Consider the following 26,670-nt stretch of genomic DNA (forward strand, 5'->3'; position numbering starts at 1 on the left):
GCTCTGTACTTGCCCAGCTCAAGACCGAAGAAAGAGTCCAGAGTCACTGACAGAGGCATGAATGGTTCACTAGATGCGGGGGTAGGGATGGGGTTAGGGAGGTTACCAGTGATAGAGGGAATTGACAACTGAAACCAGCAGAGGAGCACAGCCCTCACTGCCCCTTGGATAAACTATCATAGTGGAGGTAGCTCTGATCCAAAGATTAGAGCAGTCGCTAGCTGGGGTCGGGGGCAAGTATGTAGGCAGCTACTTAGGCTCTATGAGTAAGAGGGAAGGTCAGTCAAGTGAATAGGGTGTAGGTGAGGCAGGGACTGGTCGGGCAGGGGATGTACAGGGAGCAAGAGAGCAGCCATCTTGAGTGGCCTGACCAGACAACCTACAAGTGTTATTATTTATTCAGTGTACACATTATTTTTTTTTTAAGAGTCTGGGGATATTTTTAAGATTTTTTTTTTTTTTTGGATGTGGACCATTTTTTTTTCTTTACGTCTTTATTGAATTTGTTACAATATTGCTTCTGTTTTATGTTTTGGTTTTTTGGCCATGAGGCATGTGTGATCTTAGCTCCCCGACCAGGGTTCGAACCCACAACCTCTGCATTAGAAGATGAAGTCTTAACCGCGGGACCGCCAGGGAAGTCCCCATAATGCTTGATTCACATATAGATTCTCAGTCCCCTGCTGTAGCATTGTGGTTCATCCCATTCTCACTTCCCGCCCCGCCCCCCAGAAGTAGGGAAATACTTCTAAAGATTTATGATGATTCTTAAAAAAAAAAAAAAAAAAACACACACACAACATTTCTGGCTATTTTCCTAATTAACATCTAAACGTATACCCATTTACATTATTACAAGTAGAATTAAATTGTTATGACACACTTTACGGTGTGAAAAAAAAACGTTATTTTTACACATATCAACATTTTGATAAATAATTCTTAAATATACAATTACCTATCAAGAACTTGGTCATTCTTAGTTTTAAATATAAAGAAGTAATATGGGGACTTTCCTGGTGGCGCAGTGGTTAAGAATCCACCCGCCAATTCAGGGGACATGGGTTCGATCCCTGGTCCCTGGTCCGGAAAGATCCCACAGGCCGTGGAGCAACTAAGCCCGTGTGCCACAACTACTGAGCCCACGTGCCAGGGCCCGTGCTCCACAACAAGAGAAGCCACCGCAATGAGAAGCCTGCTCACCGCAACGAAGAGTAGCCCCTGCTCGCCGCAACTAGAGAAAGTCCGTGCGTAACAACAAAGACCCAACACGGCCAAAAATATAAATAATTAAATTTATAAAATAAAAAAAAAGAAGTAAATATGCTTTTGTACATACTCGATGACTATTTTAATGGACTGGCACATGATGGGAGAAACTTTTCTCCCGACATTTAATGTAAATAGTGGGAAACAGGTAGAGAAATTATTTCTCTACATTGCAGACCATCAGTTATCTGTTGGTAAAGGCTGGGTGGAGGTGACCAGCAGACTCAACTCTGTAATGTTTTTATTTGCATCTAAGACTGTTGACCCATGGACTATCCTCTGAAGAATTAAAGCCACTTCATTTCCTATGTTTCCCTGATACTCCCCAACGATCCAAGTTACCAGTTCAGTTTTATTTTTACAAACTCACTACTCAGATTCAAATTTCATTTGCAAGCTGAGATGAATCCAAATCTGCCATTTCAATAAGTATCGCAGTTAATCTATTTTAGTGAGCAGAAATGTAAGGCATGTAAGCCAGAGATAAATGTGGAAAACAAAATACAGAAACACTAGCAATTAACATGACACAGCAGGGAAGCAATGGGAGAGCAACAGGAAAGATTACACGAATGAATTAATTTGAAAGAGAGGAATTTGAATGAGGGCCCTACATTCAATTACTGGCAAAGGATGATTAAATGATCAGGACAAGAAAATAGAATGGGAGGTAGGGGGTCGGGTGGGGAGAGAACCGGAAAGTAAGTAAGTGTTCGAGGTGGGAGAGGTCAAGGGAGCTAGTCCTTCATCCACTGAGAAATTCCTTCATTGACTGAAAAAGTGCTTATTTAGAATAAAGTTTGTAGAAGGTTATGTGAGAGATGAAATACAGGAAACAGAAGGGAGGAAGAACAAAGGGATACACTGGGCTTGACCAAGAGTTATGGGCTCTTTAAATTGGGAAAGTGAGGGTAGAATAATCTGATTCAATTCGTCTGTCACAGGAGGGAACTAATGAAAAGCTGTGTTCTTCTAGGCAAGGATGTAGATAAGAGAGATGAAGTTGTAGAAAAAGGGAGCAATGTCCAGGGAAGGCTGGGAAAAAATGGGAGGCAGCGACACCTGTGATACAGACAGGCAGGCTCACTGCTGAGCTTGACCCAGTGAAGGGGAAGGGAAGGATGCTGAAGACAGAGCTTGGCCACAAGCACAACATACCAGCCTTCCAGAATTTAGAAGAGAAGCAGCCCAGCATGTGGATGTAAAGCTAATGTAGACATCAGTCCCTGGAGTTTCCATAGACATGGGAATATCGGCCCTATGCACGTTTCACTTACACCTGGACAACCAGTGGGAAAGCCCTCTCTTTTTTCTACCACTGCAAGGGAGCCCAAATCTCTATGCTGCTGCAGGTCCAAACAAGGAAAACAAGAAAACAGAGAAGAGGAAAGAGGGCAACAAAGAGCAAACTCAAGGGTCTAAGTACTCTAATCTCTGAGTAGCCTATTCAGTCACTGAATTTTAAAAAGAAATTTAATGTTGCCAGTGTTTAGAATTTTCACGTAAATGAAAAAAAAAAAAATTGATCTCTTTGCTCCATCTAGCGTTGCAGCTTGAAATGACATGCTCCTCGCCGCCTCTCACAACCCGAAGGAACTGCAGTGATTCACAACCACAGAACCGGAAGTTGAATGAGGGACACGGTCGGATGAGCGTCTTCTGTTGCGTAACCCTGAGAAGTGCTCCAAAGCAGATCGTGCATTCCACGCACCAGGTGAGTTTTCTCCTTGGTATCCAAGGATATCCCCAAATCTGAGGCAAGGCAGTAACTGTGATCCAATTACTGACTTGGAAGTTCAGATATCGGACACGACTCTAGCTCCCAGTGCAATGAGAATAAACATAGCCTACAGGTTAACTTGAACATCAGCAACTACATCGTAGACTATAGAGAATTATGTGTAATTCTAGAAGGAAGGAAGAAAGGGAGGAGATAGGGCATATCATACCTATGTATATAACCATATTTGGTAAAAACAAATGAATACATTGAGTAAAATACAGAGTCATAAGGCTATTTAATTGTAATAAGCATATTGCTAAAAAGTATTAAATAGGAAAGTAAAATTATCACCGAGATGCTAATAATAGTAATGACCATTCATTGAATATTTACTATATGCCAGACGTGTACATACACTATTTTATTTAATCCTTACAATAGTCCTCTAAAGTAGGCATCACTGGGCTTCCCTGGTAGCGCAGTGGTTGAGAGTCCGCCTGCCGATGCAGGGGACGCGGGTTCGTGCCCCGGTCCAGGAAGATCCCACATGCCGCGGAGCGGCTGGGCCCGTGAGCCATGGCCGCTGAGCCTGCGCGTCCGGAGCCTGTGCTCCACAACGGGAGAGGCCACAACAGTGAGAGGCCGCGTACGGCAAAAAAAAAAAAAAAAAAACAAAAAAAAAAACAGGACCTTCAAGGATTGAGACTTATTATGTAAGACCTAATTGGTGAATGGGTGATTGTCCCCACTGCTTCTACATTTTTAAAAAATGTTCTTAAACCTGGAAAGAATAAACGATGCCTCACGGTGGGTTACTACAACCTTAACGCTGTAGTCCATCTATGCAGTCTCCCATACCGAGTACCCAATATTATTAAATTACTAATTCCATCCATCCCATCAACAACCAAGGAACACTTCCTATTATAGATGTGGCTGCCGTGTTCTACTCAGCACCTATTTCAAGTCTCTCAGCTGTAGTCTGCCTTCATCTCCAGAGGGACGCTGTGCACGTTTTCCTGGCCACCAATGGGGTACCTCCATAGTTTGACCACCATGTACCATCTTTGAGGACAAAACCTTACTTGCATCCATCTTTCCCCAGGAGCACAAGTGTGACATTACATTGATGACAACCTCCTCAGAAGAGATTCATTTGACATGCTCTTCAGGGCATACAAGTCCACAAGTCCAATATCTTGTAGAAGTTTTTGGGTTCTGGAATCAGCATATTCCTTTTTTACCGATTTTACTCAGTCTCATGCCTATTAGCACACCTCAGATGAAGCCACTCCAACAGAAGTCTCTAGAATCTGTTCAAATTAAAGTCAACCAGCCTTCCTGTTCGTGCCCTCAGAGACTCCTTCACTGTAGTGGCTTTAGCAATCTCTTCCCGTGCTTCCTGGAATCTCTAGACCACATATGATGGCCAAGAAACTGCCCTTCTTGGCCCCGTGCTGTAGGTCATTAGAGCAAAAATTGTTGGCCATGTACCGGGTTCCCCTGTAAATAGGATTTGTCACAGACTCTGAGCCTATGACCCTCCATACTCAGCTTCCCATTACATCTTGGTTCAGAATCCCACAGGCTCAACTTGGATACCAAGACCTCTTTAATACAGGTTTGGATGGAGCCATACCTGGGCTCTCTGGCATATTCTACCTGCAGGGGAAGTGGCGTCACCCCTCCTCTGTCCTTTGCCAGATACCATGGTGTGGAGGAGGCCACCATTCCCCCAGACCCCTTGGTTACTTGGGGAGTCCCTTGGGATTAAATGAGTGAATAGCAATGGGAGTTTTTATGTTGTACAGGTGGAACTGCCACCATCATATGGGATGGAGCTCAGTTGAATGTGGGTGCTTTCCATCTCAACCAGGATGTCCCCCCGTAATGGATGGGACCCAAGCGTCAGCACAGTTGGCCAAGATTCAGGCAGTAATCTTAGCACAGTATACCCTGGTCAGCAAGTGGTTCCATCTGCACATTTTTACAAACTCCTGGGTCACTGCCTAAGTTGTACCTTTCAGAGCAGAGAACTCTTGGCTCCTAGATACCAAAGCTATGAGTCAAAGTCACGTCTCTCTCCATATACAAGATCACAGCATAAGGCCTTACCAGGACACTCCTTACCTCCTTCAGTGCTCCAGACATTACTGGTCATAACCAAAGCACACATTTCACTTCTCAAAACAAAGTGTTGTGCTATAATGCCTTCTGTAAAGGGCACTGAACAGAACTTACAGGCCCCTCCTAACAGGTTAAATTGAGAAGACTAATGGGCTCCTCAAGAACTTCTGTTTAAGTTACAGAATTACAAATAAACCATTAAATAGGTCTCCACCCTTCCCTAGGCCTTAATCTCTCTTAACTCAAAGCCCCTCGGTTGACTCACATTTCACGCTAACTTTAAAAAACTTTCCCGTCACCCTTTCCTGTATTTAAAGGACGATGTGTCTCTCCTCCAAGTATACAGACTTATATATGAGGCCCTTTAATAATGTTTCACCCTATTTTTACAGATTTTCTATCCTGCTCCCAGCCCATGTGGGCTGAGGCCAGATCAAGGGTGCATACTCTCCTGGGATCCATTATACCGTAGATTGTTCCCTGGGCCAAGACACCTGTCCATCTGATATAAGAGCCACTAGAGCCTAAACTAAAACCTTCCTCTATATTCAGGTTATAAGAGGTAGATCATTAATCTGGCTCTCCCTGTGATCCTCGCTAGGAAATTAAAATCAGTCTTCCAGGGCCAGGCCCTCAATAGAGTGAACTACCCAGAAGGGAGATAGGAAACTCCACTTAGTAAATGAAAATCACTTTCAGAGATAATAATGGAATCCACATCATATCCATAATAATACAAATAGAAAAACCCTCTTTGGTAAGAACATTTGCCAGGGGAAATCCACCAGGCAACAGAAGACTGTCGAGTGCAGCTGCACACCATCCGGTTGGCTGTTGGTCTTGTAACAACTGGTCTCAGAGTTTTCATTAGTTTGCGATCTGGAGGCGTAAGCCTTCCAAGTAAGCCCTTGTTTCAACCATACATGATGAATTCTGATGGCCCCTTGCCATCCAGTTCAGCCCAAAGACCTCACTAGCTTGCCCATCACCAACCGAACTGACAACGGAGGCAGAGGGCACCTCGTCTTTGGCTACATTAGAGCACCTGCCAACACACGAATGCTGAAGCTCCAGCATCAGACAAGGATACTGCAGTTGCCGAACACCTGACACCCTCTTGACCACATGCATCCAAATCAGGCCGTTGGATTTAAGTCCTATTTGCAGTAAAGTCTCTCATCATCTGTCTGGGCAAAACCTTGGATTATTGGGAGCTTTTAGATCCAGCCACCCTTAATTAGGATAGTAATCGTGCAATTGCCGGTTGGGTTCCGAAGCTTTGGTCCAATTACAAAAGATCACCAATACTGGCATCACTTTTGCTAGCTGTGATGCACCCAGAGAGCCCCCTTGATTTAAAAGATATCTACAAGCTCCCAGGCCCAACATTGCCTTCAGATTCTATGAGGGGCTCAACCTTGTTATGATACCATATGGTCACAAAGACATGACCTACATCAACCCAAGTGGGTGTCCATGTGGGAAGGATATCCTGGTCCCACATCCAAGACAGCATTGCCCTGGCCCAGGAGCCTGCTGCTAAAAATAACATTGCTCTCTACGACAGATATAACTTCATCCTGGGCTCTCAGATCATTGCCATGGCTAAGGTGCCCACAAATTGGACATGGGACATGGATTGCTTTCTTCCTCTGATACTAGGGATCCTATTACAGTTCCTGAGCTCACTGTCTGCTCACTGCATGATCCTCATACACACCTTGCTCGCTGCCAAAACCCCTACACTCCCATGCCTAAAGGGAAAACTTATCAAGGTTACTACTAACTGTGCCATTCTAAATATAAATGAAAATTATTAGTCCAACCCTCGACTTCCTGGGGAGAGGTCTCCCACTTTCCAGTGCCTTCTCTTACTCCCTCCCCCAGCTTTCCACCACGACCCCCCACTCTGCATTCTGAACACCCCTTCCCTTTGGTTATAAACAAATACATTAACCTTTACATATACCTTCCTAAATGATTAATTTATACCTTCCAGCAATGTAACTGCCAGACCTCCCACCTTGACCAAAGAAATACACCAAGATATTATTGTCACAAAAATTACAACTCATATTTTAACACACTCTTTAACTCCACCAAGATATTTTTAGAGACTCCAGAAATTGCAGTTCTGTTTTCTTGGCTGATACCATATAAATGAGGAACTTGCTGATGGGCTGGCCACCAAGACTCTTTGTACTTCTTTTCTTTTTTTTTCTTTTATTTTTGTTAACATCTGTATTGGAGTATAATTGCTTTACAATGTTGTGTTAGTTGCTGCTGTATAACAAAGTGAATCAGCTATATATATATACATGTATCCCCATATCTCCTCCCTCTTGCGTCTCCCTCCCTCCCACCCTCCCTATCCCAGCCCTCTAGGTGGTCACAAAGCACTGAGCTGATCTCCCTGTGCTATGTGGCTGCTTCCCACTAGCTATCTATTTTGGTAGTATAAGTCCATGCCACTCTATCTCTTCATCCCAGCTTACACTTCCCCCTTCCAGTATCCTCAAGTCCATTCTCTACATTTACATCTTTATTGCTGTCCTGCCCCTAGGTTCTTCGTAACCATTTTTTTTCTTTAGATTCCATATATATGTGTTAACATACGGTATTTGTTTTTCTCTTTCTGTCTTACTTCACTCTGTATGACAGACTCTAGGTCCATCCACCTCACTACAAGTAACTCAATTTCGTTTCTTTTTACGGCTGAGTAATATTCCATTATATATATGTGCCACATCTTCTTTATCCATTCATCTGTCGATGGACACTTAGGTTGCTTCCATGTCCTGGCTATTGTAAATAGAGCTGCAATGAACATTGTGGTACATGACTCTTTTTGAATGATGGTTTTCTCAGGGTATATGCCCAGTAGTGGGATTGCTGGGTCGTATGGTAGTCCTATTTTTATTTTTTTAAGGAACCTCCATACTGTTCTCCATAGTGGCTATATCAATTTACATTCCCACCAACAGTGCAAGAGAGTCCCCTTTTCTCCACACCCTCTCCAGCATTTATTGTTTGTAGATTTTTTGATGATGGCCATTCTGACTGGTGTGAGGGCATATCTCATTGTAGTTTTTTTTTTGTTTGTTTTTTTTTTTTTTTGCGGTACACGGGCCTCTCACTGTTGTGGCCTCTCCCGTTGCGGAGCACAGGCTCCGGACGCGCAGGCTCAGCGGCCATGACTCACGGGCCCAGCCGCTCCGCGGCATGTGGGATCTTCCCGGACCGGGGGCACGAACCCGCGTCCCCTGCATCGGCAGGCGGACTCTGAACCACTGCGCCACCAGGGAAGCCCTCATTGTAGTTTTGAGTTGCATTTCTCTAATGATTAGTGATGTTGAGCATCCTTTCATGTGTTTTTTGGCACTCTGTATATCTTCTTTGGAGAAATGTCTATTTAGGTCTTCTGCCAATTTTTCGATTGGGTTGTTTGGTTTTTTTGATATTGAGCTGCATGAGCTGCTTGTAAATTTTGGAGATTAGTCCTTTGCCAGTTGCTTCATTTGCAAATATTTTCTCCCATTCTGAGGGTTGTCTTTTCGTCTTGTTTATGGTTTCCTTTGCTGTGCAAAAGCTTTTAAGTTTCATTAGGTCCCATTTGTTTATTTTTGTTTCTATTTCCATTTCTCTAGGAGGTGGGTCAAAAAGAATCTTGCTGTGATTTATGCCATAGAGTGTTCTGCCTATGTTTTCCTCTAAGAGGTTTTTTGTTTTTTGTTTTTTTTTTCTGGTACGCGGGCCTCTCACTCTTGTGGCCTCTCCCGTTGTGGAGCACCGGCTCCAGACGCGCAGGCTCAGCGGCCATGGCTCATGGGCCTAGCTGCCCCGCGGCATGTGGGATCTTCCCGGACCGGGGCACGAACCTGTGTCCCCTGCATCAGCAGGCAGACTCTCAACCACTGTACCACCAGGGAAGCCGTCCTCTAAGAGTTTTATAGTGTCTGGCCTTACATTTAGTTCTTTAATCCATTTGGAGTTTATTTTTGTGTATGGTGTTAGGGAGTGTTCTAATTTCATTCTTTTACATGTAGCTGTCCAATTTTCCCAGCACCACTTACTGAAGAGGCTGTCTTTTCTCCATTGTATATTCTTGCCTCCTTTATCAAAAATAAGGTGACCATATGTGCGTGGATTTAGCTCTGGGCTTTCTATCCTGTTCCATTGATCTATATTTCTGTTTTTGTGCCAGTACCATATTGTCTTGATTACTGTAGCATTGCAGTATAGTCTGAAGTCCGGGACCCTGATTCCTCCAGCTCTGTTTTTCTTTCTCAAGATTGCTTTGGCTCTTCGGGGTCTTTTGTGTTTCCATACAATTTGTGAAATTTTTGTTCTAGTTCTGTGAAAAATGCCATTGGTAGTTTGATAGGAATTGCATTGAATCTGTAGATTGCTTTGGGTAGTATAGTCATTTTCATGATGTTGATTCTTCCAATCCAAGAACATGGTATATCTCTCCATCTGTTTGTATCACCTTTAATTTCTTTCATCAGTGTATTATAGCTTTATGCATACAGGTCTTTTGTCTCCTTAGGTAGGTTTATTCCTAGGTATTTTATTCTTTTTGTTGCAATAGTGAATGGGAATGTTTCCTTAATTTCTCTTTCGGATTTTTCATCATCAGTGTATAGGAATGCAAGAGATTTCTGTGCATTAATTTTGTATCCTGTTACTTTACCAAATTCATTGATTAGTTCTAGTAGTTTTCTGGTAGAGTCTTTAGGATTCTCTATGTATAGTATCATGTCATCTGCAAACAGTGACAGCTTTTCTTCTTCTTTTCTGATTTGTATTCCTTTTATTTCTTTTTCTTCTCTGATTGCTGTGGGTAAAACTTCCCAAACTATGTTGAATAATAATGGTGAGAGTGGGCAACCTTGTCTTGTTCCTGATCTTAGTGGAAATGGTTTCAGTTGTTCACCACTGAGAACGATGTTGGCTGTGGGTTTGTCATATATGGCCCTTATTATGTTGAGGTAAGTTCCCTCTATGCCTACTGTCTGGAGGGTTTTTATTATAAATGGGTATTGAATTTTGTGGAAAGCTTTTTCTGCATCTATTGAGATGATCATATGGTTTTTCTCCTTCAACTTGTTAACATGGTGTATCACATCAATTGATTTGCGTACATTGAAGAATCCTTGCATTCCTGGGATAAACCCCACTTGATCATGGTGCATGATCCTTTTAATGAGCTGCTGGATTCTGTTCACTAGTATTTTGTTGAGGATTTTTGCATCTATGTTCATCAGTGATATTGGCCTATAGTTTTCTTTCTTTGTGACATCTTTGTCTGGTTTTGGTATCAGGGTGATGGTGGCCTCATAGAATGAGTTGAGGAGTGTTCCTCCCTCTGCTATATTTTGGAAGAGTTTGAGAAGGATAGGTGTTAGCTCTTCTCTAAATGTTTGATAGAATTTGCCTGAGAAGCCATCTGGTCCTGGGCTTTTGTTTTTTGGAAGATTTTTAACCACAGTTTCAATTTCAGTGCTTGTGATTGGTCTGTTTACATTTTCTATTTCTTCCTGGTTCAGTCTTGGAAGGTTGTGCTTTTCTAAGAATGTGTCCATTTTTTCCAGGTTGTCCATTTTATTGGCATAGAGTTGCTTGTAGTAATCTCTCATGATCCTTTGTATTTCTGCAGTGTCAGTTGTTACTTCTCCTTTTGGATTTCTAATTCTGTTGATTTGAGTCTTCTCCCTTTTTTTCTTGATGAGTCTGGCTAATGGTTTATCAATTTTGTTTATCTTCTCAAAGAACCAGCTTTTTGTTTTACTGATCTTTGCTATTGTTTCCTTCATTTCTTTTTCCTTTATTTCTGATCTGATCTTTATGATCTCTTTCCTTCTGCTAACTTTGGGGGGGGTTTGTTCTTCTTTCTCTAACTGCTTTAGGTGTAAGGTTAGGTTGTTTATTTGAGATGTTTCTTGTTTCTTAAGGTGGGCTTGTATTGCTATAAACTTCCCTCTTAGAACTGCTTTTGCTGAATCCCATAGGTTTTGGGTTGTCGTGTTTTCATTGTCATTTGTTTCTAGGTATTTTTTTATTTCCTCTTTGATTTCTTTCTTGTACTTCTTTTCTTCCTTTCTACTCTCATGATAAATGGTTTTCTATTCAGTTTAGGGCAAATTATGCCCAATCTCTAGAAGTCTCCTCTATTATTGTATTTAGGGCCCTCAAATATCCCCCAAAAACTGAACTCAAAACTAATGTCAAGACATCAAGGGGTCAATTGTAATACAGCTTTAAAAAATGCTCTCTTGACCCAGTTTCGAGGCCCTGGCCAGGGGTCAGTCAGCTCCTCTTCTTAAAGAACTTACTCATTTCCCTTGTGGGCATTTCACACTCCAGGCCACTGTACCACAGGTAATTTAAACAGAAAGAAATGTTACCATTTCTTTTGAAATGGTATTGATGTTAAAGTGTACATTCAACTCTTATATAGGCCTATTTCTAGGTAAAGTAAAGAATAAGATTAACATTTTATATAGGCTGTAAACTCTAGCTTACAGCTTTCTGAATTTCACTAGGTTTGTGTACTTTTTCTCCAAATTTTTAGCCTAGTAAACCTCCCCCTCCCCACCTTCCTTCCACTTTTACTTCTCATTTTTTAAGGACCAGTTCTCATATTCTTATTATAAATCATCCCAGATACAGATACAGCTTCCTGTTAGGAGAAAAGCAAGAAGCATGTTCAAAAGCAACTGCCTATCCTTTTCAACACTGGACACTCTCTTTAATTTTCTGTGTTGATTCAAAATTTGCATTATAAAATGGAGATCAACCTGCATGAGCATTAAACTGTCACCAATGACCAGTTTAATCTGATTACAGTAAGTTATTAGTTGCTTTTGTGTGTGTATGTGTGGTACGTGGGCCTCTCACTGTTGCGGCCTCTCCCGTGGCGGAGCACAGGCTCCGGACGTGCAGGCTCAGCGGCCATGGCTCACGGGCCTAGCCGCTTCGCGGCATGTGGGATCTTCCCGGACTGGGGCACAAACCCGTGTCCCCTGCATCGGCAGGCAGACTCTCAACCACTGCGCCACCAGGGAAGCCCTATTAGTTGCTTTTGATACTTTGAACTTCTTTGTGTTAAGTGTGATTGTTAATGGCTTTGTTTGACATTTATGATTCCATTCACTGGATGCCCAGTAGGCATCAGTTCATTCAAATTTAATTAGGATATTTAAAGTGTAGGATGATATCATATTGTATATCAACTATACTCTAATTTAAAAGAAAGGGAAAAAAGTAAGAATAACAAGGGCAAATGGTCATAGCAGCAGATTTTGATTTGAAATCAAGCTGCTCCTCACATAGACAGGGGTATCACCACAGGGTTATTTATTTAATCATGACTCTGTAGAACAATTCCAGGAGGCCAATTTACTTATAATAAATACTGGGAAAATGTCCAAGTTGAAAGTAAATAAATAAATAGAAAGAAAGTAGGATGCTAGTGAAGTTTGGTCTGGAATTTTATTTTATTCTATTTTGTTTATTTTTTGTCGTGCCACACGGCATGCAGGATCTTAGCTCCCTGACCGACGATCGAACCCATGCTTCCTGCAGTGGAAGTGTGGAGTGTTAACCACTGGACCTGGAATTTTATTTTTCATATTAATAAATGAATATCAAATTTAAGGCATAGAGTTTGAAGAGACCTTCACCATATCCTGAGACTGTCAGTGAAGGAGAGTGAGACCCATTCACACGAACCCACCTCCCAGATTTACAAGAGAGAGGAAGATATCACCACTTTTCATCTACCACATAAAATTACAAAAAAATAAGGAAAAGCTCAAATTAAGCTAGAAGCTCTGTGTGTCAAATGTTGGTTTCTTTTTCAAAGGGGAAGTTCAAGTTCAGTCCTGCTCAGTGGACATGAGTGAGAGTAACAGGAGGGGCACAGTGTTATTTCTTCTCATTAAAGTTCTTGCTGAGTTTGTTGTCTGGTTGACAACGAACTTAATTTAAACCAGCTGAAGCTCAGTGAGCAGAAATGGAAATGACACTGGCAAGAGGAATTGCACCTTTACTTTAGAGAAAGAGTTCACAAAGAAAAAAGAAAAAGAGATGGCTTCTGGAATTTCAGACAGTTCAGAGCAGAACCATGTCCTTTCTGAAGGGTGGCTGTGAAGGGAGACGGGTCAGCACAGTTCAAAATGACGGTCTATCTGATGCTCTGAGGGAAATGTAGCTGTTTATCTAGGTCCATAATATACTCATCACATTGTAAACCCATGGGAAGTTTTTGTCTGTTTTGGAATCATAGTTAACATACAGTATTATATTAGTTTCAGGGGTACAACATAGTGATTCGATATTTTTATACATTATGATCACCACAATAAGTCTAGTTACCATCTGTCACCATGCAAACTTGTTCCAAGATTATTGACTATATTCTTTATGCTGTACATTACACACCGGTGACTTATTTATTTTGTAGCTGGAAGTTTGTACTTCTTCATCCGCTTCACCTACTTCATCTGTTCTCCCGCCTTCCCCCGTCTGGCAACCACCAGTTTGTTCTCTGTATCTATGAGTCTGTTTCTGTTTTGTTTGTTTGTTTCTTTCTTTCTTTCTTTGTTCTTGTTGTTTCGAGTTCACTTATGGACATATATCATAGTTTTGATTTAATTCTCTTAAAAAGGGAAAAATAAACTTTTTCACTGTAGCACCTACCACCATAATAGCTAAATAAGTTAATGCATAATTAAGAAATATACACTGGAGAGAAACTGACCTGTGCTGTATTTAGAGCCAACATGAATTGAGGACTATTAATATCTGGATGCGAACTGGTATTATGCCTAAACTGATTATTGCATTATGAGACTACCAATAAAAATCATTTTTTGGAAGCCATTCTTTAGTTCAACCAACATTATGGAAAACCTGATATTTACAAGAAGTCCTAAGGCATAAGAGATGGGTGTGTAGGGTTGTGGGGGGAATGAATTTCATTTATCTGATGATACCTAACACATCACGCCAAAATTTTTTGGTTTAAAACTTGAGTCATTTTTTTGTTTACTCCTCTGGAATTTCGGCAGGACTTGTGGGGACAGCTCATCTCTGCTCCATGGGATATCAGCTGGGGTGACTCAACTGGGATTGGAAAATCCACTCCCAATATGGCTTACTCAATGGCTGTCTTCTGGGTGCTCAGTTGGAGCTATTGGCTAGACCCTCGGTTCTCCTCCGTGTTGCCTTGCACAAGTCTAGGCTGGGCATCTCACCACACAGCAGCTGGGTTCTGAGAGGAAGAGGGACAGTTCTAATATGCAAATACTTATCCAGCCTTGGCTTGCTGCATGCTACTAATATCCCGTTGGCCAAAGCTAGTCACGTGGTCAAGTCCAGGGTCAATGTGGAGACCACACAAGGGTCTGAATACTGAATAGCAGCCTGGTTCACTGGAGCCCAAAGTGACAGCCTACTGTGGAAGACTGGCCGGAGAGTCACACACAAAGAGCACACCCTGTCCTGCCTTCAGGTACTCACAGAGAAGAAACCTTTTGAATAGTAGTAACGTTTTACTGCACATCCCAGTGGGTAGATGTGGGGGACAGTCGTTTGCCTGCTTATGCCATTATGTCCTAGATGTGACGGCAGCATCAGAAAAGGGTAACCACAAGGTGGTCCAGCTAAGGCTGGAGCCCAGGAAAGGGCATTTTGCACCCTGATACCAGCTAACTTCTTGCTCTCAATTCTGCAGTCAAGTCAAGCTAGTGACATGTTTCAACTGTTCCAGGCTGTTTTCTTACTTGACTTGTATAAAGCATTAAGGCGACTTGCGGTATGTCCTCAGGCAAATCCCTCGCCTAGCTCTGTTTCGTTTTCCTCACTTCTCAAACAAGGGAGCTGGATTCAGTGATCTCTGCAGTTCCTGCCAATTGTTATATTTTACTGTATAACATTATAGTTATCCTATGATGTTATATCAACAATGAAAATGTGTTACTTTTTTGACAAGCATGTTCCTTACACTAGTTGAAGTCAGTAAAGCTAATTGATAACTAAATAGTGAATCTGAACTTTCTCCAGGCTTATCAATTTGTTCCCTAACAGATTCTGACCACGTAAAGTGGAGCAGCATGTGTTAGGACCGGCTCCTGGCCGGCTCCAAGGCCAAGATCTTTCTCTGCTGTGAAACTTGGTCTCTTTGATCAAAAGGTTAATTTCTGCATTATTTGTCTTACAAAGTTGCTAAGAAGATAAAGTGAGATAAGAGAAGTGAAAGTGCTTAGCTTTGATTAGGGACTGAGGTTTTTTTCTGTCCCTCTAACCGATTCTGACAGCCATGAATCAGGCTTTGGTTTTTAAAAAAAAAAAATAGAGGAATTCGCTCTCTGTTAGATATTCATTAACCTCTAGAGTCCTGCCCACATCAATGGGCGAGGGCTTGATTCTTTCAACTTTCTCTGTTGCTAAATCTGTGACCCTCTTAATAAAACCCAAGGGACTGTACAGAAGAAGAAAAAACAAGACATTTTTAAGAAACAATTTAAAATACCTCTTGCTGAGATTGTGATTTTTTTCATTTGCCCTTCTTAGAATGTACCAAGGAGAAAAGAAGGTTTGTTTTTTTTTTTAACTTTAGTTTCACTTTCCAGATTGCAGCAAACTTCCTCACTTCCCAGATGAAAACGACTGGATTTGAACTAATGAAAAAAGGAACGGTCAGCTGCCATCAGAGTAAGTGAAGGTGCGTATTTTAAATTCTTCCTGGGATAGGATCTCTCATGTTGGGTACAGCTAGAATGCTTGTTGGCTTTAGCATTCTTTGATCTTTCTTGGGTCTGGTGCTTGAGATCGAGTCGGAATCATTCAACATGGAGAGTAGAAAAAGAGGAGAGAATATAGGTGTGAGGAGACTTGTATCACAACTCAGAAGACAAAGAACAGCAACAGTTTCTCATTAACATGATGAAACGTTTTATGCAGTATTTTTTTTTTTTTCCTTTGTAGTGTTCTGTAACTGGGAAAGCACATTAGGGAAGCGATGGAAATCATCGGGCAACAGCCTTTTTTTAAAATCACATCTTTGTCTTAAGGATGCAGAGCCCTGTGAGCTTTAAAGAGTTTATCTCCTCTCAGTTTTCTTGGCTGGAGAGGAGACAGGGGCTGGCATTTTATAACGTGCTTGACAAGGAGAAAACACTTCAGGTATTCCTAGGAGTAAGAAAATGGCTTTCTCTGGCCTCATAAAGGAAAACGGAAGAAGATGAGACATGGAAAGATCTTCAGATGTGTAGGAAGGTCAGAAATGAGCAAACATGGGCTGGTCGGCCTCGGGCGGTACTGGTTTCAGGAAGTTGGCTCCCAACCTTACAGTAGGATTATGTGTTAGTGTGTGTCTGCAGGTAGATGCGCCTGCATAAACTTAGGGGAAAAAATATTGTGAATTTACAAACCAAACTGTACAAGCCAAACTGCAAATAATGATTAAGCACCCTGGCGGCAGACGCCAGGTCCCAAACATGATGCAATATTGTCTTTTACTTGGACAAAGGAATGTGTAGTCCTCGGTTTTCCAAAATTGCAAGGCCCAGTGAATCTACTTTTCATCTCTTTTTAACTTCCTTTGTTTCTGTTACGTCTCATGAAACATCAACTCTTCACTCTAATTTCATTCTCTCGCTTTTTTCGTTTGTTTTACTGTAGCACATTCTAGAATAACTTTTTCATGCCGATTGTCTACTTATAAACTTACTGAGTCTGTGCACATCTCAAAACGCTTCTTCCCCTTATCTTTAATTGTTCAGCCTCATATGAAATGTGGGGTTCAAAATTATTCCCCCTGCACGTTTTGAAAGCTTAGCACTATTGTTTTCTAGTGGCTTATGTTGCTGATGGAAAGTTTTGTGGAATCAGGATCTCTTTCCCCTGGAAGTAATTGAGCATATGTTCTCCTTAAAAGGTTTTAGGATTTTTCTGGTGGATGATCACTATTCTGACGTTTCAAAAGAGTCTGTGTCTTTTTCCTTTTTCACTCATCCTGCCTGGCATTTGGTGAGTCTCTTCCATCAGGTGAAGTGTATCTCATATCTGGGAATGTCTTTCAGTCCTTACATGTTTTGTAAATGGCTTAATCCTTCTCAGTAATTCTTACCTCTAGCTACAGCCCTTCCAGAAGAGTTAAATGTCACCTAGGCAAAGGAGGGGAATATATTTCGGGGACTATGCCTGTGAGTTGGTAAATAGAGGTAGTGCCCTTATGGTACTGGAAAGAGTTTTCAGAATGGGCTTTAGAACTATAAAGAACAATAAATTAACAATAGGTTGTAACAATAGATTGTTACAATCTAATTGTAACAGTAGATGAAATGAAATTTTAAAATAACTAAGGAAAAACGTGAAGAGGATGAGGAAATAGTATAATTAAGTTCCTCATCTTTTCGGTAGGAAGAATCTACTTAAGGTCCAGAAATGAAGAAGTAGAAACACAAGCATATTATTTAGGTTTGTGGAAGTGACCATGAGAATTAAAAGTAGAAACAGTCAAGAGGTTTACCTTGGAACGTTGCAGCTGGGGTGGAGGTGAAAAGCGAGAAGCGAGTTTGTTTTTTGATCCTTTTTTGTGCTGATTGAATTATTTCCATTTGATGTATTACTTGTATAATACGTACTTGTATATCATAAATGTTACGAGTAATGAGATCACATTTGTTACATATATTACATATATAGTCACATTTGTTACATATATTGCAAGTAATAAACCAATGTATATGGAAGCGCATGTTATTAATGCTGCCCATTACTTTGCTGTTTTTCTTTTATAAGGCAGAATCATGAGCAGGGATTTGCTTTATCGTATCTACTCCTTTTTGGGACTGTTGCCCTTCTGGATACTGTGTACATCTTCTACCAACAAATGTACTGTTAGACATGAAATAGCTGACTGCAGTCATCTGAAGTTGACTCAAATACCTGATGACCTCCCAACAAACATAACAGTGTTGAATCTTACCCATAATCAACTCAGAAGATTACCACCTGCCAATTTTACAAGATATAGCCAACTTACTATCTTGGATGGAGGATTTAACACCATCTCAAAGCTGGAGCCAGAACTGTGCCAAAGTCTCCCTTTGTTGGAAATTTTGAACCTCCAACACAATGAGCTATCTCAGCTTTCTGATAAAACCTTTATCTTCTGCATGAATTTGACTGAACTCCATCTAATGTCCAACTCAATCCAGAAAATTCAAAGTAATCCCTTTAAAAGCCTGAAGGTAAGATGGAAATGAATATTTCCATGTAAGAAATGAAAAATATGTTATTGAATATTGTTTTCAAGTCATTTGTGCATCTTTAGACTTCATGTCTAAATATCAAGGTGAAGAATAAGAAATCTGATCTACCCAAATGGGTAGGAGGGCTCCACACACAAATATGGCCATCATGATTGGAAATATTTTCAAGAGAGCAAATACTGTAATTTTAAAGAACTCTCCTCTCTTGCATCCTTCCACTAGAAATAGAACTTAGATTCAAGAGGTAGAGACCAGAGAGGAATCAGCATATCCCATGAAGAATGGCAAATAAACTCTCCACACTGCTGATTTAGTACCTGCAATAATGAAAACATATGTCGAGTCCAAATTCTAATTTAAATAAAATTAACAGTTTGAGGCATGATAAAGCCAACTGTTCAGCTAAAAATTACATACTTTTGATTTAAGAAATCTTCTACAGTATTGCTTTTCCGTAGCTACCACCTTTTTCTTGTCAGTACTTTGCTTGAATTTAAATCTGTGAAAAAATATGCTAGTGTCTTTAAATCTGAGGCAATTATTAAGTGCTTTTCTTATATCAAAGCTATTTTCAGAACTCTGTTTTCTTCATTTTGTGGGCTTATAAAAAACTGAGCATTCCTCGACCTCAAATACCAAGAATAATATATAAATTTAAATATTCTTAGAGACATTTATAAAATGATTTGCTTGCTAGCTAGGGATTTGAAATTCTTTCTTGTGCCCTCTTAGATTCTGATGTAGATGAAATGATGTCTTTGGGCACAAAGACCTCAAAATCCGGTTAATTGCCGGCAAAATGTTATTCTTATTTTTAAAACATAAATAGAAGTCTTAAGCTCTTTGATAGACATTACATAAGATATTGCCCTAACATGTATCAGTTTTTCCTTACATTTTACCTGAGTGGAAGTTTACATGTTCAAAGGTAGCACAAAGTGACAAAACATCCTACAGCACAGACAAAACAAAATAATAATATTCTGTACTAGTCATGATGCAAAATTTACATAACTACCCATCTTTCTCAACATGAAAATCTTTTAAAAATTTCATGAACAGCAACATTCTCCTCATGCTTCTTAAGAAAATATTTCTTCATCATTTTTTTTGTTGTTTAGTCTCAAGGTTGATGCATGACGCTATGTTTGATAAGCCACATGAATATTTCTTGCATCATAAAGAAATGCTTATTATAAATAAATAAGTAAATAAAAATGCTTATTATGAATATTCCTTACATCACGAATAAGTAAGCTGAAGTCATTTTATTTTGGTAAGAGAAATAAAGTGATTCTTTGAATTAAGAAATTAGTCTTTGGGGCTTCCCTGGTGGCGCAGTGGTTGAGAATCCGCTTGCCGATGCAGGGGACACGGGTTCGTGCCCCGGTCCGGGAAGATCCCACATGCCGCGGAGCGGCTGGGCCCGTGAACCATGGCCGCTGAGCCTACGCATCCGGAGCCTGTGCCCCACAATGGGAGAGGCCACAACAGTGAGAGGCCCGCGTACTGCAAAAAAAAAAAAAAAAGAAAAAGAAATTAGTCTTTGTAGCAATGGTATTTTCGATCACAACCAAGATTTTTTTATTACTCCTACCGTCAGTTTTCTATAGAATAATAAAGATGTGACATTTTGCTGTCCAGTTATTTCTAAGATTCATGTACATTTAAAATAACTATTTTTTCATGGCAAGACTGTAACTTATATACATATTTTTTCCCCTCAGAATTTAATCAAATTAGACCTAGCTCATAATGGTTTATCATCTACTAAATTAGGAACTCAGCTGCAACTGGAAAACCTCCAAGAGCTTCTACTATCAAATAATAAAATTTCTGCACTAAGACGTGAAGAACTTGATTTCCTTGGCAACTCTTCTTTAAAAAGATTAGAGTTGTCATCAAATCAAATAAAAGAGGTAAGATAAAAAATTTTGTGTTGTACTTTTAAGTGTGGGCAGTACCTAATTGTGTCACGTGGGTAAGAATCTAAAGGTAGAGATGGAGAAAGAGGTGATAACCTTTGTCACATCTTCTAGAAATCCTTCACACTTACTGCTTAGGGCCATTGATGTCATCCTCGCAAGAAAGGGAGTTTGGTAGCAATTTGGAGCTGAAGCTCTGCTGTCAAACAGAAGTGGGTTAAAATCCATGATCCATTACAGACCAGGACTTTGGCCTTGGGGACTTAACCTCTCTGGGTCTAGTTTCCTTGCCTGTAAAGTGGAAATAATACTATCTCTTGTGCAAAATCCCTGGAAGAATTAAAATAGTATGATGGTTAAGAGCACAGGCTTTAGAGTTGGGTTAGCTGACTCCCTATGTGGCCTTTGTCTGTTAATAACTGTGCAATCGGGCAAGTTATTCAAGTTCTCTCTGCTCCAGTTCTCTAGTTTTAAAATTGGTATGATAATAACACTTCCCCATAGGCTTATGTGGCAAAGAATTTAGCACAGTGCCTGGCATTATAGGTAATGCTCGATAAACAATAACTAGCATTATATTTTTACAAGCACCTTCCTATATAATGGAGTAAACCTAACCTTCTCTTTTTGGGTCTGTGATCTTCAATTTATTCATTAGTTTTGCATACAGGTGTGTCTGTATTTTATTCCTTTACAAGCCAAGAATAAGAATATTTGGAATCCTAAACAAAACCAGATTTTTAAAGCTATATTAATTTTCAGATTAAAAAATAGACTGTGAATGAAATTATCCTGAAATAATAATTAAATATTTTATGCAAGCTACTCAGGTTCATTTTTGAACAGCATTTTTTTGTTGTTTAGAACATTTATTGTAGAAATATATAAATAAATGTAAAATATATAAGTAATGAGGAGAAAAATAAAAATTATCCAAAAGCTCATAGTCTCAGGACAACCAATGTTAACATTTGGGTATGTTTGTCTCCAGCTTTTCTCCGTGTAATAAAAGAAAAAACAACAGCACCTGAAATTCATAGAGTACTTAACTGTGTGGCCAACACTGTGACAAGTTCTTTTTTAATACCATTTTGTCTAGTCCTGTAACCAACTTACGCTTATCATCGTTTTACACAAGAGTAAATTGAGATGAAGAAAGATTAAGGAACCTGTCCGTAGCCTCACAGGTGATGGACTGGTGACAGAGCTGGGTTTCTGGCAGTGTTAGACCAGGGCCCCACGCTCTTAGCAGCTGTGCTGTGCTGCCTCTCTGAGAATGATGGTGTATCCTGCCTTTTAAAAGTAATATCATAACATGAATATCCTCCACGTCATTAAGAATTATTCACAAGCTTAATTTTAGTGACTGCAAAATAATCCTATCCTATAGATTTACCATAATTAATCTAATCATTTCCTGCTTTGTATATTGACTCACTTTCTTCCACATTTCTCTCATGTCATCCATTGGCCCTAACATCTCACAAGTGACACAGTAGAAATCAGAGCCTCTTTGCTCTCCCAGGAGACTTGACCTCTATCCTCTTTGGATCCCCTCCCTCCTGCCTCTTGCTCTCTTGCTCCAGCGCTGAGTCTCATAGCAGCCAAGGCTTCTAGTGAGGGACTGGGGAGCAGAGCGGAAGGGAGCTGGAAACACGGTAATGAAATAGTCAGGAGAAAACCTTGGTGGGAAGACAGAGAGGATCGCTGGAGCTCAGAGTCATAGAAAGGAAAGTGCATGTCAATGTTTCATAGTAAAATCTACCCATTCGCTCCAGAATGTTCACTGAGAGCAGTGGTCACGAAGAGGGAAACAGGATCTGCCCCAGAGGTGACTTTACAAATAGGTTATTAATTACAGTAATACTCACTGTGATGTAATTACAGTAACTCAGTGTGTTAGTAATTACAGTAACTCAGTGTGATGAAGTAAAAGTACCAGGAGACTTAACTGAGCCTGGGAGATCAGGGAAGACCCTCTGACGAAGTGGCATCTAAGCTGATAAGTGGCATCTATGCTGAGTTACCAGTGACCAGGGGAGGCAAGGGCTGGAGCAGGAGGTGGGTGATGGTACAGAGGAAGGAGCTGGGAGACAGAGGGTTGGAGAGAAAACCCGGAGAAGGCGGTGAAAGAGGAAAGGGGATTGAGTAGAGAATATGCCTGCTTTTCAAGGGTCACACAGACTCGTTGTGTTTTGGTTATTAACCTCTTTTTCCGTCCCACTCTTAGTTCTCTCCAGGGTGTTTTCATGCAATTGGAAAATTATTTGGCTTCTCTCTGAACAATGCCAAACTGAGCCCCAGTCTCATAGAAGAGCTCTGCTTGGAATTATCAAACACAAGCATTCAGAATCTGTCCCTGAGCAACAACCAGCTGTACACAACCAGCAACACGACTTTTGCTGGGCTGAAGCAGACAAATCTCACAGTGCTCGACCTTTCCCATAACAGCCTAAGTGTGATTGGCAATGATTCCTTTGCGTGGCTTCCACATCTAGAATACCTCTTTCTGGAGTATAATAATATACAACATCTGTCTTCTCGCTCTTTTTATGGGCTTTCCAACGTGAGATACCTGAATTTGAGACGATCTTTTACTAAACAAAGCATTTCCCTGGCTTCACTTCCCAAGATTGATGATTTTTCCTTTCAGTGGCTAAAAGTTTTGGAGTATCTCAATATGGAAGATAACACCTTTCCAGGCATAAAAAGCAATACTTTCACGGGATTGACAAGGCTGAGATGTTTAAGTCTATCCAACTCCTTCTCAAGTTTGCAAACTTTAACAAATGAAACGTTTTCATCACTTGCTGGTTCTCCTCTGCTCATACTCAACCTAACCAAAAATAAAATCTCAAAAATAGAAAGTGGTGCTTTTTCTTGGTTGGGCCACCTAAATGTACTTGACCTTGGCCTTAATGAAATTGGGCAAGAACTCACAGGCCAGGAATGGAGAGGTCTAGAAAATATTATTGAAATCTACCTTTCCTACAACAAATACCTAGAGCTGACTAGCAACTCTTTTGCCTTGGTTCCAAGCCTTCAACGACTGATGCTCCGAAGGGTGGCCCTTAAAAATGTGAATAGCTCCCCTTCACCTTTTCACCCTCTTCGTAACCTGACCATTCTGGATCTAAGCAACAACAACATAGCCAACATAAATGATGAACTGTTGAAGGGTCTTGAGAAACTAGAAATTCTGGATTTGCAGCATAACAACTTAGCTCGCCTCTGGAAGCATGCAAACCCTGGTGGTCCTATTCATTTTCTGAAGGGTCTTTCTCACCTCCACATCCTTAACTTAGAGTCTAATGGCTTTGATGAGGTCCCAGCAGAAGTCTTCAAGGACTTACATGAATTGAAGAGCATCGATTTAGGACTGAATAATTTAAATATCCTTCCGCCATCTGTCTTTGATAATCAAGTGTCGCTAAAGTCATTAAGCCTTCAGAAGAATCTCATAACATCTGTTGAAAAGAACGTTTTTGGGCCAGCATTCAAGAACCTGAGTAATTTAGATATGAGCTTTAATCCATTTGATTGTACATGTGAAAGCATTGCCTGGTTTGTTACTTGGATTAATAATACCCATACCAACATCTCTGAACTATCAAGCCGTTACCTCTGCAACACTCCACCTCAATATCATGGTTTCCCAGTGATGCTTTTTGATATATCACCCTGCAAAGACAGTGCCCCATTTGAACTCCTTTTCATGATAAATACCAGTATCCTATTGATTTTTATCCTTATTGTACTCCTCATCCATTTTGAAGGCTGGAAGATATCTTTTTATTGGAATGTTTCAGTGCATCGAGTTCTTGGTTTCAAAGAAATAGACAGACAGCCAGAACAGTTTGAATATGCGGCATATATAATTCATGCCTATAAGGATAGGGATTGGGTCTGGGAACACTTCTCCCCAATGGAAGAAGAAGATCATACACTCAGATTTTGTCTGGAAGAAAGGGATTTTGACGCAGGTGTCCTTGAACTTGAAGCAATTGTTAATAGCATCAGAAGGAGCAGAAAAATTATTTTTGTTATAACACAGAATCTACTGAAAGATCCATTATGCAAAAGGTAGGTGAACACTCTGAAATGTATTCTCGTTTTTAAATTGAGCTTTTAAATATTACTAACATTATTACTCACAACTCAAAGTATTTTAAAAATAAAATTAAGAAGAAACGTAACCTGATTTTTAGTGACAGATTAAAGTTAATTACAAGGGAAATGTTAATTTTAGAGCTTTGGTCTGTTAAAAACTGTATATTGATATATACCTTAATTCAGTTATTTTTTTTAACTTAGATTCAAGGTGCACCACGCAGTTCAGCAAGCTATTGAACAAAATCTGGATTCCATTATATTGATCTTTCTTGAGGATATTCCGGATTATAAACTGAATCATGCGCTCTGTTTGCGAAGAGGGATGTTTAAATCTCACTGCATCTTGAACTGGCCGGTTCAGAAAGAACGGGTAAATGCCTTTCATCATAAATTGCAAGTAGCACTTGGTTCCAGAAATTCAGTACATTAAATTTATTTAAAGACTAAATTAAAGGAGTAACTTTCCTAATTTAAACAAGGCCCATGGTAAACTTACATTTTACTTGACAAGAATGCAAATCTGTTCATTCATATTTATAAATAAGAATACCACAAGTGTCTCTCTTCTATGGAGATATATCTCCCTATTTCAGGCCCTTCATTACCAATCGAGTTAATTTTACCCAAAATGAACAGGTAAGAATATCCTTTACTAATGAATACACGGTTGGGTTACTGAGGCCTATCAAACAAAGTTTTCAAGTATTCCTCATTTAAAGAAAAGTTAGAGGTATATGAGTGTCTGTGATCATTATATTTGGGGTTTTTTTTCTGGATGCACTCAGAATAAAATATAACTTTTATGGGTACCATGCTGCTTCGATTGTGAAAGAGTAAAATATACAGCCATATTTTTAAAAGCTGAATTACAGCAGTTTTTCAACTGAAAAGCATTGTATTTTAGTGGCGCCTGTCACAGTGTTGATTTTGTTAAATGTTAAATACCATTTCAATATACATACCCAGGACAGAAAACGTTTGCACTTCATTTCGATTACTTAATAAATAAATATTTTAATAAATACTTATGTTTCCTGATATTTGGAATTCTGCTATATGAGGCATCAGAAGACACTATTCTTTTACTTAGAAGTATTGCAGGAAGGCTTATTTCCTAAAGGTTAATTCGTAGATTGGCTTTGTGGTAACAAAATACTGTCTTCCCCTGGTCACAGACTCAGGACATGGCCCTGGCCAAATCACGTGGTTCCACTGGGATTTTTTCGACAGCTTGATCTTGAAAATTACAGTGATAAACAAAATCTTAACTATTCCCAAATCATTACTGATGATGATCCTGGTATAATACCTTCCCATAAAGTATATTATTATACCATAAAAAAGTATGCTGTGTGTAAATTAGTCCTTATGATTATTTTAAGTTTTATTTTCATTTTACAATAAAAAGAGTCTGATTATTGGAAATAGACATGAATAGCTTTTTAAAACCTTTATAGTTCTGGTATTCAAATATAAAGGAGAGTTGAAATGATCATGTTGAGATAATTTCTATACTTGAAGCATGCATTTGTCTGCTGAATTTAGGGAGCATTTGAGATGTCACACTTTGGAACTTTGATTTAAATAATTCCGTATTCTCAAGGCTAAGTTCACATAATCCTAAAAAAACGTAATACCCGCTGTACTGCTGGTTCTGAAGGACTCTACAACAACATGAATATACGGAGAACTCATTTTCAGTCTCTTATTATACACCACCCTCACACTTGAGACATGTGTTTTATAGTTTTTTTGGTTAAGATTTATTTTCTAACTGTGAAATAATCCTGTTTTATTTTGGCATCATAAAATAAAAATCACAACTAGTTTTTTCTTGATGCACTTTGTATGTTATCTATCAATATTCTCAACCTCACTGAAATATTTCTAAATCTATTATTATTATTATGAATTTATCAATATATTGTCGGTTCGTGGAAAGCAGAGCAGGAAGTAATTTTGCTTTCTTTCTCTGGTTTATTTGTTTATGAGGTAGTTGATTACATGCGCACAATTTAAATTGAGCTCATATGTCATTTTTTTAGAAGTTGCTTAATATTTATGAGGTTAGGCTATACAAGGGGTGGCCTGTTTAACTGAATATAATTAAAACTAGTAAAAGGCATAAGCCTTGACTTGTGTTTGACCCACACAGGAAGCAGCATCCTAAACTCTGCAGGCTATCCTCTCTAATTGTTCTCAGGAGAAGTCCATCTCCCTTGGGTTCAAG

At 39.8% G+C, this 26,670-nt stretch overlaps 1 protein-coding gene across 2 annotated transcripts; it reads left to right on the forward strand.

Annotated features, from left to right (window-relative positions):
• Positions 1–15,761: 15,761 nt before the first annotated feature.
• Positions 15,762–26,220, forward strand: TLR3 (toll like receptor 3; the record flags this gene model as incomplete). 2 transcript variants are annotated; one of them, XM_082680560.1, is made up of 5 exons in its annotated part: positions 15,762–15,848; positions 17,934–18,381; positions 20,130–20,321; positions 22,558–24,410; positions 24,642–26,220. In XM_082680560.1, the coding sequence occupies 4 exons, from the start codon at positions 17,938–17,940 to the stop codon at positions 24,868–24,870; spliced, it is 2,718 nt and encodes a 905-aa protein (XP_082536686.1). In that variant the 3' UTR covers positions 24,871–26,220. The 2 variants fall into 2 exon arrangements, with proteins under 2 accessions (XP_082536686.1, XP_082536685.1); XM_082680559.1 differs by having other exon boundaries at positions 15,784–15,842.
• Positions 26,221–26,670: the final 450 nt, after the last annotated feature.

Source organism: Grampus griseus (assembly GCF_964374135.1).
Source record: "Grampus griseus genome assembly, chromosome: 21".
NCBI classification, from domain to species: domain Eukaryota; kingdom Metazoa; phylum Chordata; class Mammalia; order Artiodactyla; family Delphinidae; genus Grampus; species Grampus griseus.